The sequence below is a fragment of the Vidua chalybeata genome, chromosome 8 (genome assembly GCF_026979565.1).
Source record: "Vidua chalybeata isolate OUT-0048 chromosome 8, bVidCha1 merged haplotype, whole genome shotgun sequence".
Classification (NCBI taxonomy): domain Eukaryota; kingdom Metazoa; phylum Chordata; class Aves; order Passeriformes; family Viduidae; genus Vidua; species Vidua chalybeata.
This window is the reverse complement of record NC_071537.1, coordinates 29,536,865-29,548,974: the sequence shown is the minus strand read 5'-3', so window position 1 is coordinate 29,548,974 and position 12,110 is coordinate 29,536,865. Positions and strand designations below refer to the sequence as shown.

The window sequence follows — 12,110 nt, the reverse complement described above, 5'->3', positions numbered from 1 at the left end:
TTTTTTTCCTTTTGCTCCAAGACACACACAGGGATTTCCTGGCTGACATCTCCTCAAGAGCCAGCGTTTTGATTAATCAACATATTTTTAGTTATAGTCTAACCTTTAGATTCCTTCTGCATTGGCTTCAGACAGGATCACAGCAATGCATCAAACCACTTTTAACCCAGTAGCCAGCATCAGAATACAGCAGTGGCTTATCTGCCCAAGCTTTAGCACACAGCTGACTTGCCTGTGGCTGGTAGCTTTGCTCACATAGACATCATGTCTAGAAGATGTTCCTGAGAACACCCAACGGTCAGCTCTGCCCACCCTGCTGCAAGGGCTCGAACCTGCTCATGTGCAAGTACAAAAGAGGTCAAAAGTCCATTAAAAGCTTGCTCTTGGAGGCTCAAGCAAGAAATGGACTGAGCCCATTCAAAATCCTAATTTAAGTCCCAGCAAGTTTGTCACAGACTATTTTAAAGCATGTTTTATACAATAAACACATTGCAAAAGAAAAATGCATACTTTTTTGTGTGCTGTTATTTGGTATTTCTTATTTAGCTATTTTATCACACATGAACATTTTACAGTTTCACCTGTGGATGATATATAGTTACTGTAGTGACAGAAGGACTAAAATACCTTTATGTGTCCATGGAGGCATCTTTTTCCACCTCTTTGGTACAGCTGTATTTAAAACAATAGCAGTTGCCAGTTTTTCAAGGTTAGTTACTTTGACTTATGATATTTTCCATATTCCATGAAATGTACCTTATTTAATATGCTCTACTGTGACATTTTTCCTCTTCCAAATTTTATTGGTGTACAATATCTTGATAACAGTGCATAAATATCTTATTCTTAAAACAAAGAAAATTCCTGTTCTTGGAATGCAATAATCCTACAAATTAAGAGCTAAAAGGCATCAATGGTAAGTGTGGACATAACCTCCTCCCCCTTCAAAAGTTATGGTAGTGACAGACTGAAGAAGCCAGGTGCACTAAGGAAAGTAACATTTCTTTTTAAAAAGCTGACACTAAAAAAGCTATTTTTTCTGAGAAAAAAGCTGGAAAAGGATGAGTTTGAGAGCCTTCACAAACCTACAGGACAGCTGCTAACAACCAACAAAACATTAAAACACCACCAAATACCAATCCTGCCACCCCAGCTGAGTTTGTAAAACATCTCTGCTACCACTGAATCAGTAATCCCATGATTTCTTAAGTTTGTTTGGGTAACTTCCTCCAAATACAAATGGAAGAGCCAGTGACTTCAGATTATAAGAAACAAATTCTTTCTACTCTATTTTACTCAACTCTAATTGTAATCATACTCATGTACAGCATAATGCAGCTCTGGTTTCAGTTCCCAAATGCCTCATTTTGTAAATGTTCAGTTTTGTAACCTTGGTGTGTAGGACTTCAAAACTGAGGAGCTTGCCAAGAATGGGTGGACAGTTAATCCACATCCTCCAGAGTATGCACTATGTCCCTTTAGGACACTGCACAATGTGCTACATTTATTACTAGCTATATTAACTCATGCTTCACTCCTGACATCATACCATACAATGCTGCCCTCTCTCAGTCCCTGCTGAGTTTGTAAATCTGCCCTTCAACATCTCCAACACAGCTTCAACTCTGCCTTATCTGAAATCTCAGTTGCATCTTGCCTTTCTGGTTGCTCATCAGGCTCAGGAACTGTTATTACAAGTTCAAGAATGCATGTCCAGTCAGCACACTGGAAGATTCTTGAACTTGGAACACCAGCAGATGAGTCATTTTATGAGGAAGTCTGGGGAGGGACTTTTAACAAGAGCATGCTGTAATAGGACAAGAGGGAACGGCTTGAAACTGAAGCAAGGTAGAGTTAGACATCAAGAAGAAATCCTTCCCCGAGAGAGTGGTGAGGCACTGGCACAGGTTCCTCTGAGAAATGACAGATGCCCATCCCTGGCAGTGTTCAAGGCCAGACTGGACAGGGCATTGAGCAGTCTAGTGGAAGGTGTCCTGCCTATCTGTGGTGGTGACCTGGTGAGATGATTTTTAAGGTCCCTTCCAACTCAAATAATTCTATGATTTCAAAGTCTAGCTCTCATTGTCCAGGCTCACTTCTTCCTTTACAGATGCCTGTTTCAACTTGTGCCTATTTTGATTATCCTAATTTACCTATAGGTGACCTCTCATGACACACTAACACCCCCTAACTTCTGCATTTGGTACACCAACTTTCTCCCTGGCTTCTTGGAGTCCCATAGCAACACACAAAAGGTTTACTAAAGTTTGCATCTTCTTTTCCAGTCAAATCCCAGTCCCACTACCTTTCAATCCTTTGAATAGACAATCAGTTTGGATTAAGTTTTCTTAAACATACTGTGCAGAAATAAATGGTGCCACAGGAAAGCTCTTAACAAACAATGACAAAAAAGAGAATCATAAACGCGTATACCTGGATACTCCTCATAATACCATCCTATCAGTGTAATAAACATGCTCATAAATAATTACAACAAGAAATAAAAAAAAACCCTCTCTCTTTCTGGTAGAACTTTTCCTGTTCCAGAAATGCATATTTGGAAAGAATCCGTTTCCTTTGTGTATGACAGCTCACAGACTTGCAGCTCATTGTTGCCATCAAACACGTATAAAACAGTTAAGAGAAAAAAAAAAATCCTGTCAAGGCAAAGATTAGTTAATGAGATAAATATATTTATAAAGATTATGCAGAAACTGGGCCCAATCCAGAACTACTATATTGCAACATCAGTATCTTAATCTCAGTATCACAATATGGATAGGATTCACACGTATTACATTTCCTCGAAGTATGATTTCCTCAAAGTATGATTTAAAATTTATGATTTTTATGCTCATGTGCCATTCTGTCACACTGGTGCTTCAGGTTTAGCACACTGAGGGCAGTTTCCAGTTCTGGAGCACCACTGGGTGACTTTGGTCAGTACTCCACTGCTAAGTGTTATCTGACTCCTCCAACAGTCATGGTAATCCAGAGTCACACAAGGCAACATTCCTTGATGCAATAATTGGGAGCCACATGTTCTGTGAATTCAAAGAATAAAGATTTCTGAATATCTGATTTGCAAAGGCCTCTCCTGCCAGTATTAGACAAACTTTTAGAAAAGCCCAAGATTTCAAAATATGCTCAAGAAAAGTACTAAATATTTCCTGACTCACCATGGAAATGAAAGAATTGGCAAAATGTGTTTAGCTTAGAGTGCTGTAAATTAGGATCCTGAGCTTCTGGGCATTTTGGGCTGCAGTTCACACTAATGTACCTTATTACGATTTATACTACCTCTGTGCAATAAAAGTGCTTGGGACCGCTTGATCAGGCCCCCACCATCCTTGCTCACCTCTCTTTCCCTGGTTCCTACTTTCACCAAATAAACCCACACCCAAAAACCCCTCTCATACACTTAAACCAAACCCCTGAAACTCAAACCACTCAGACTAGCTGCAATTACTAACACAAGGTTTTTTTTAATGTAACTCTAATTGTGGTGCATTTTTGTAGCACTTGTGAATGTAGCAGCTCTGTCTTTGGGCTGACACACTGAGATTTACAATGTAATGGGCTTATTCGAAAAGATTTTGGTTTTACTTGATGCAGTCAAAAATAATAAAAAAGTTCCTTCTATGAAGAAAATACCTTCCTCAATTCTTCCAACAAGCACATTAAAAACCATGTTGTCTGTCCTTGAGACCCTGAAAGGGACTTTCAAGAAGAGGACTGAAAGGACCTTATGAATCCTGTTTTAGAAGAGCCTCTATTTTCCAATTCAGTTGCTGACAAAAAGAATCCATTAGTAGGATTTCTAAAAATTAATTGCATTTGGATAAACTTTGATTCCTACAAAGTTAAAGTAAGAACACTAGATGAGTAGATCCCAATCACACCCCCAGAACACAGAGCTACTGAAGGATATTAATCAGCCAAGGTTTTTCAAAGAGCAACAGGACTGTCTTGCCCCAGTGAGAAACTTCACAGAACATGGCATAACTGAAATACTCTGGTGAGATAAAAATAGTTAATTTTTGCCCTTGAAAAAAAAACAACTCAAAACTGAACCACCACCATTACCATAAAAAAAAACTCCAAAAAATTGAGCTTGATGCCCCATGACTGTTATTTAGCAGGGTAAATACTTGGATATAGCGCTACAATTTCTCTGAAGGAGTCTGAGGCTAAAGCTGCCATAAACACATGCCAGACCTATCATTATAGACCCTTTCTTCTGCCAACCCTGTAATGTTGGTACTAGTATATAGTAAACAGGAAAAAGTCAGCAACTAGTTACAAAACTCAGTCTAAAACCTCTCATTATTTCTTGCCAGATGCTGAAGATTCTCCTGTCAAGTAAAATTTTGCTATTTCAAACATTGTTTTATCAGACCTAGCAAATCCATTAAAATTAGTAGCCCTTCGCTGGGATCATTAGTTGGGTTTTTTTTTGGATCATTAGTAGGTTTTTGGATTTTCTTAAGTGGCTTTTCCCATCAGCAGTACTAAGAATTGACATCTGACTTCAAAGCAGTTTAAAGACTATTAGGACCACACTGTGACATTGCTGAGTCTAAATTCCAGAAGATATTTGGATGTGTCTATTACACCATATAAGCTCTCTTTATTCACATCTCTCAAGTCATTATGCATACTAGGACCAGCATAGACAGATGTCTCAAATAAAGGATGAGGGAAGTATAGTCAGTGGGATAAAACACTCAAGAGATGACAACAGATGACATTATTTATAAACAAACTGGCATTATGAGCTGTACAGTGGGGGTGATCAGAAACAATGCTCACTCATTTTTGGATATTGTCAGACAAGTCAGCAATATTGTTTTACCCAACAAAAAAGTTTGAAGATCTCTGTGGGTGTCAGATAGGTATTAATAACTTATGGGTAAACATCACAGAAAAAAAAAATTCTGGCACTCAGCCTCTCTTTTTGCTAGGATAGAAAATGATTGAGCAGATGGTTTGCAGCCTTTAGGAAGATGCTTGTTTGTAAAACTGACTATATTTTGCAACCAACAAAGATGTGGAAATTTTTATCCTTAGGAAGCTTTCACTGATAACAAGAGGACGGGAAAGTCAGTACACTATTCCAGTTCAAAAGGAGTATCTACTCTAACTACTTTTTTTTTTTTTTTTCTCTTAGCAGGTTATGGCAGTCCAGTGCAACAGACCATAATTAAGCATCTTGACAGGTTTATGGAAGCCTTGCTCTCAGACAAAAACCCATGTCATTATATTCCTACTGCAATGAAGATGAATATGATTAGCAGGGTTTTTTGTGGATGGGAGAGTTGTTTTCTTTACATGCTCCCCCTACCCTTGGCTGCATTTGTGAAGTAATTTCCCAGTCTGCCAACCTGTATTTTGCGGTACAGTCCTGTCTTTCAGCCCCTTCCAGCACAGAGATTAAAAAGTCAGCTTAACTAATTAGCTTGTAAAAATATTATGGAGTTTTGCACACAGCTTCATGACTATTTTCTTCATTAAATTCTGAACATGTGTTAGGGGACTGACAAAATCAATATAGGTATATAAAAATATACATAAAAAATACATGCAGATGATCATCACTGGATCCCAATATCACCAGGGAAAAAAGTGGCTTGCTAGGACCATAGCCAAGTACCATTGTTTAACTATTCTGAGCAAACATAGCAAAGGCCTACACACAACCTGTACATCATTAAAAAAAAAAAAAAAAAAATTTAGACATTTTAACAGGCACAGGTAAGAGGGAAGCCAGTGTCCTTTCATGAGTCTCCTGATGAGATATAGCCTGGCTTTGTGAGAGCTGACTCAATACATGTACTCAGGTAATCAGCTCAAACATTACAGGTTTGGGGATTTTCTTTTTATATAGATTTTTACATCCCTCTTACTTATGATTTGAGTTTAACAGAGGCATATGATTGTAATTAGCAAGACACCACACCCAAGAAATCAAGTTGCAGTGAGACACAGGTTGTATTGGCTTGACTTCAGACTCATTAGCTTAGGCTGGGTGCCATAATAAACACTTTTATAGGAATTCCAGTAAATTCAGTCCATGGAGGAAAAACTTAAATGTTAAGACTATGCAGAGGGTAAACAAAAACAGTGCCACCAGTTTTTAGCTTACAGCTTACCTTGACAACCATTGTCTAAAGCCTGAGATATTTTGCCTCTGTTCCACCTGTGAGAGGAGCTTGGCCTTTTCACTGGCAATAGCTGTAACCCAGCTTCCATTTATTCGTGCCCCAAACATGAACAGTGTTAGTCCAGTCAGCTCATCACATTATCCTTACACTGGAAAACAGGAGAGAGACAATGACTAGGAAGACATTTCAAGGTTTCCTAGCCAAAAATGGAAAGTTTTTCTCTTTGCTGAGGACAAATGCTACAGTTTTTCACTGTTTGTAACTTTAGGTCTTCCACTTCAGTCACAGTTGAAACAGTGCCTGCAGAACAAGGTTGCTTCTATTCTTCTTTGAAATATATAGTGCTGCAGAACTACTGTGTGTTCCCAGAAATAGAGCCCAGGCTGAAGGAGGAATTAAAAATCCTAATAAAATACCTGAAATCTTTTCTTTATTTCTATTCTTCAAGGAAAAAATGGTCCTTTCAGAGGGCTTTTTTTTTCCTGAACTATAAAACCAACAAAAAAGATGTATAACTGTAGGGAGCTATAAGCTGCTCATATGCTTTCCCCTAGTTTTAATCAGAGAGGAAAACACAACCCTCTTTGCCATATTTTGGGGCTGCAGAAGCTTTGATGTCAGTGGAGCTCTGCCAGCTCACAGCACCTCACGCTCCAGCCAGGGCCAGGGTGTTTCTGGCAGACCCATGGCCACTCATAACCATCCTGCCAGGCTGCCAGTGCTTTCCTTCCTTTCTGAAAGCCTGGACTCACAATGCACTACAAATGAGCTGAAGTTTTTGCTAAGCTCACCCTCCTTTATCAGATCTGAGTCTTGGAAGGCAGTGACCCACAACAGGTGGCAGCTACCCAAAAGAGCCAACCATTTGATGGGTCCTCTCTTCCTAGGAAAGGGTCTAGAGAAGGAAAGAAATGGCTACGAACACAAGAAGGGAAGCATGGAGAGATGCAAGAGAGCAGGCTGGCCATAGGAAGCCTTTTGCTTTCTTGCTTCATAGGTACATGTTTGCACTTTGGATTATAAGCTCACACAAGAATATTTTGAGACTGGATTCTGCAGTTGGTGGCCTCAGTACGGAGGGGACTTGGACCATGTCTTGTGGCTCTTATAAACTTAGTGTCTAGAAAATAAATAGAAAGGTGCCTGAAAATACTGGGGGTTTGATTTTCAGATGAGGGTGTTTTTACATGCCTCCTTTTCTCTCAACAGAAACAGGGCACCCTGCTAAATTGGAGACTGAGCATTTTACTACTTTTAAATGAAAAGAGGGAGCATCAGAAGCATGCTTATAAGAAAGAACAGACAGGATTTGTAATGTTCATAAAGCAAAAAAGCTAGGAAATTAGATAAAAGAAAACTGTCAGGGTTATATTCTTATGAAGGCTGAAACTGAGATTGAGAAGTTCTCCAAGTGAATTATGATTTACTGGATAACATACAGAAAAATTTCACTACCACTACCTATAAAACTGCATTGGTTTTTTATCAAGTAGCTCCATTTTAGCCCATCTAGGTGATGAACATTCTTCTCAACTAGCAAATATAAATGACTTATGGGGATAATATTTCAATATACGATGACATTGCTATACCTCGTATTCTTTTAAGATCTGGGTTATTAAATATTAAATATCAAAGCTGTAAATTATTGTAGCAGCTTTATACAACTAAATTAAATTCAAACAAAACCTAATTTCCTTAATCATTGACTGTAATCCTCCAGGAACATATGCTATTAACTCAGCTACAAATGGCACAGAAATTGTATGACTTCAGTTAAATTATTTTATATCAAATTCTAATCCAGGGCAGAGTCTTCAGTAAATCTCCTGCAGGGATTTTAATGCTTCTGCAATCATATTGGCTCTTTACTAGAGAGCTAATCTTTTTATACTCTTATTTTTTTCACTCCTTTATCCATTTCCTTCACACCCTCACTGCGCTATAGCTAGTACCTTCTATCATATATCATATTTTGAAAGATTTGGCTTTTCCCTCTTGAATTTGATCAGCAATAGTTAGGCTTTCACTTAAGACAGAATTGGATAGGTTTTTTTGTTTCACATGCACAACTAAATCATTCCCATTTGTTTCAACATGTATGTTAATTGCCACTTGTGGTGATCTCTTTAGAAGGCTGTCATAATTATTCACAGTTTGCAGTCAAGCATTGAGAAAGCAGAACAATTTCCTCTTCTTTAAGAACCCTATGCAAGTAAAACTAAACAGATTTAATTTAAGCAAGAAACTTCCTTAGAGACTCAAGATAAAGACTGGATAATAAAGAAATAAACCTTAGAGCCCTAGGAGGTAAAAGACTTGAAGAAACCTCCAGAGATCATCTAGTCAGCCCTCTACCCCCAAGTGATAACTAAACTGCTGTCATCCCTGACAGATGTTTCCCTAATCTGCGCTTAAAAACCTGAGACATGGACATCTCTCTACACAATCTATTTCAGTGCTTCACTGCCCTTCCTAGCAAGATATGTCTCCAGACATCTAATTGCATTTTTTCCCTTTTTTTTTTTTTTCACCTTTAGGCCTTTTACTTCCTTCCCTCTGCTTTGGGACTGGTGAACAGGCTATTCCTGAAAGCATGGCCACTTCCATCTCAGTTTTCTTTTCTCTACACTGAATGATGGTGTCTTATTCTTTCCTCAGCAGTCTTGTCCATCTCTGGACATTCTATCCTGTCAGCTCTCCCTTGGAAAAGCATCACTAGAATTAGGGTAGTTTAGTTGAGGTTTTTTCCAGCACCAAGGAAGGCAAAGAAATAACTGAAATTTGGCACATTACAGGTCTGTTTATACATCCCAGTGTGCCTCCTTCACAGCAGAACACACTGCTGACTCACACTGAATTTATGACCCCTTCTCATCCCTGGTCTCTTCCAGCTTAATACCCTATAATTATTTCTTTATGAATATTGTAAATCAAAACTTCAAAGTCTCTTGAACTGAAGGCAATTAGCCATTACCCCCAAATTTCACTGCCTAAAACATCCCATTTTGTAAGCAAGAGAAGTAAATTCTGAGAATCTTTGTTCAGAGCTCCCACAAAGAGTAAAAAACCACTGCATACTATCACAAAATCTCACAGAACTTTTGTTCTGGAATTCCTCTTCACAAGGATTTCCTGAGCCCTGCACTCCAGTTCGAACTGGAGTCCCTCCAGGTAGTTGAACAGGGGTCTTGTGATTCTATAAGCACTGCAACCTGACAAGGATGTCACTTTAGCCACCTGAAACGGAACCATTTGTTTAAGTAATTTCCTACTGTAGAAACACTCCTGCCCTTCTCCACTTGTTCCTCCCTCACTGAGCCAAGGTAGGGCAGCACTTCAGCTAAGGCCCTCCTAAGTGCAAGATGGACATTGGCAGGTTTCAGCTCTGTATCTACTTGCCAATGTGACCCACCATCACTGCTGATTCATGTTCAGCTAGTGAACCACCTCCAACCCTAGTTTGTTTTTGGGAACTGGTGCAATTTCACATTTCTGACAGTTATGGAGTCTGCTTAGTGCAATCATCATAGTGACTCTACCTAAAGGCAGGAATTATTCAACACAAGCACAGAGATCCTGTGGCACAGTTTTTAAAGTGCCAGATTCCCTATTCCTGTAAAAAGACCATTGGTGCTGGGGGCACAGTAAGGTTTAATATCTCCCAAATGCATCAAACATGCTGCAGTTGGCTGTTATGTGGCAGAGCTGTGCAGTAGATCTTACCAAGGTGTCTTGGATGAAAATCCCACACAGTGTGATGCATGTTCACACCACTGTATCAAGGCTTTGTCAGAGTACAGCAGCTCCTGCAAATATTAACTCTCAAGGGTTCCCAGACAGAGACCAGAGTTTTGAGAGAGAAAGAGAGAGAGAAAGAAAAAAATTCGTAGGGAAGAGGATATATCATTAGTAGAGCACTCTATACAAACAGACACGAGTCTTGCTTTCGGCTTGGATCCAACCAACACTACAACCCACTCCAGATCAATTTCTTCAGACATCAGAAAGTCTCTACTAATGCAGTCATCTCAGGTCAGGGCAAAGGTCCATCTAATTCCACTGTCTGCATCCAGCATTAGACCTAACTCCATCCTCAGGGAAAGAGCACAAAAACAAGCTAAACAAAGTTTTTCCCTAGACAAATCTCTAGTCCATGATTAACTAGCCTGGACAAGTCTAAGATGCAGATCAGTAGAAACTATGAAAGAATTTAATTGATGGAACACCAGCACATACAGAGTCATAGAGAAAAAAAAAAACACTAAAGAAACTCCTTCTATAAGGTTCTGTGCAGGAGTCAGTGCTTTCCCATACTACAGTGTACATCTGTACTCATGCTGGGACTCCACTCCCCCCAGCAATATCACACCTGAGGGCTTCTGTACCACCTGGCTGTCCACTGACCAAACAATTCCCTGGCAGACTTCCTAGTCACAACATATTTGAACAGATAGCAGACATTTTAGTTACTATGTTTTATTGCTAATTGTCCCTCACACTCCTTCAGCCAGTCTTATCATGTTTGTCCATGCAAGAGTTCATAATTTTTTCAGTTTTCTTCAGCTGGACAGCATTTCAGCTTTTTGAAGAATGCCTTCTTGCTCCTGCAGTCTCACTTACCCTGCAAATGCTGGCTTCTTCTCATTCTTTCTCAAGTTTCCCTTGATGCGCAGTTATCTCTGCACTTCCCATGTGATTTACAGAAGCAATATCCACACTCCCTGCAAAGAGTTAGGTGTTCCATCTGTCTTATTTTCAACATGCCTGCTGATCTGTGTCTAGTTTTCCTTTTTGAAGCTGAGCAGAGCAATGGTAAAGAACTCTGGCTTGTCTTACTCCTGCAAGGATGCCAAATCTAAGCACATTAAGATCCCCCTTTCAGGGGACCTCTTCAGCTGTTACTCCCTACATCATATCCCATAAACCACTCAGGATTCAAGTCAAGCACTGCCTTCATGGGTTCCTGAATCAGCTGCTCCACAAAACAGCCACTGAAACATCTAAAAATGCACTCTGTCAAATGCACTCTGGATGCAATATTTGCCTCTTCTAGGCCAAAGAAATTAAGCTGTCCATGAGTACTTCCCCCTCTACTCAGGCTGTTGTGCTGCCATCATGGTCCACCACTGAGTAAGCAGAGTCAATATTGTATCTTCTTCCTACTTAAGTGTGGGACTCTCACTCATGTGAAGCTTGGATTGTTCATTGATGAAACTACCTTGTTAAGCAGTTCAGCTCCCACATGTCTTGATTATGCAGAATTACTTAGCTCTCAGCAAAGCTCTCTGCATCCTTCCTGAGCATGGTATCATAAGAATGTTGCACTGATTATCCTTCCAAGTTTTGTGACACCTATCTGCCCTGTAAGGATCACCATGAACAATAGGACATACCACTTCCCCAAGTAATTTCTTTGACATTAAGCACTCCCACAGAGGAATATCTTGTTTAAACAATCTCTTCAATCTGTCTGTTCCCAGTTTCCTCTTCAACTACATTTGACCTTAACGCCAGCGGAAGTGCTGTGAACCAGCAGCACCCAAGCACGATATGGCAGGGTGGCTATTGGCAGGGATTATCTATAGTAGGTCCTTGCCTTGAATTCATTTTCCTCTGAGCGTGAGGAGCTTGATTTTGTTCCTTCAAAAAGGCATCCTATACAGTCCATTTATTTACTCAGGCATTTCCCAAGTGAGTCATCTCTACTGTGGAATGGACTTTTGTTTTCCTTTTTTTTTCTGGGCAGGGTTAAAGTAAAGTAGTCTTCCCTATCCACCACCCCCAAGGATATCAACTGACCAGCACCGGCACTTCATAAAGGAAGAGGCTTGGCTTTGCAGTAAGGAAAATTTGGATCTTAGCAATTGAGGAAAAATACCTTATTAGAAAGGTCACAGCTCTCAGAAGAATATAATCTTGTGTTTAAGTAGAACAGGATTGTTT

General features: G+C 39.7%; 1 protein-coding gene across 1 annotated transcript in view; it reads right to left on the bottom strand.

Annotated features, from left to right (window-relative positions):
- The window catches only part of CABCOCO1 (ciliary associated calcium binding coiled-coil 1), a 98,820-nt gene extending 92,614 nt beyond the window's left edge, over nucleotides 1–6,206 (bottom strand). Inside the window, exon 1 of the mRNA XM_053949398.1 lies at nucleotides 6,153–6,206. Within this exon, the coding sequence (XP_053805373.1) occupies nucleotides 6,153–6,164 (12 nt within the window). The 5' untranslated portion in view covers nucleotides 6,165–6,206. The remainder of the gene's footprint in view (nucleotides 1–6,152) is intronic.
- Nucleotides 6,207–12,110: the final 5,904 nt, after the last annotated feature.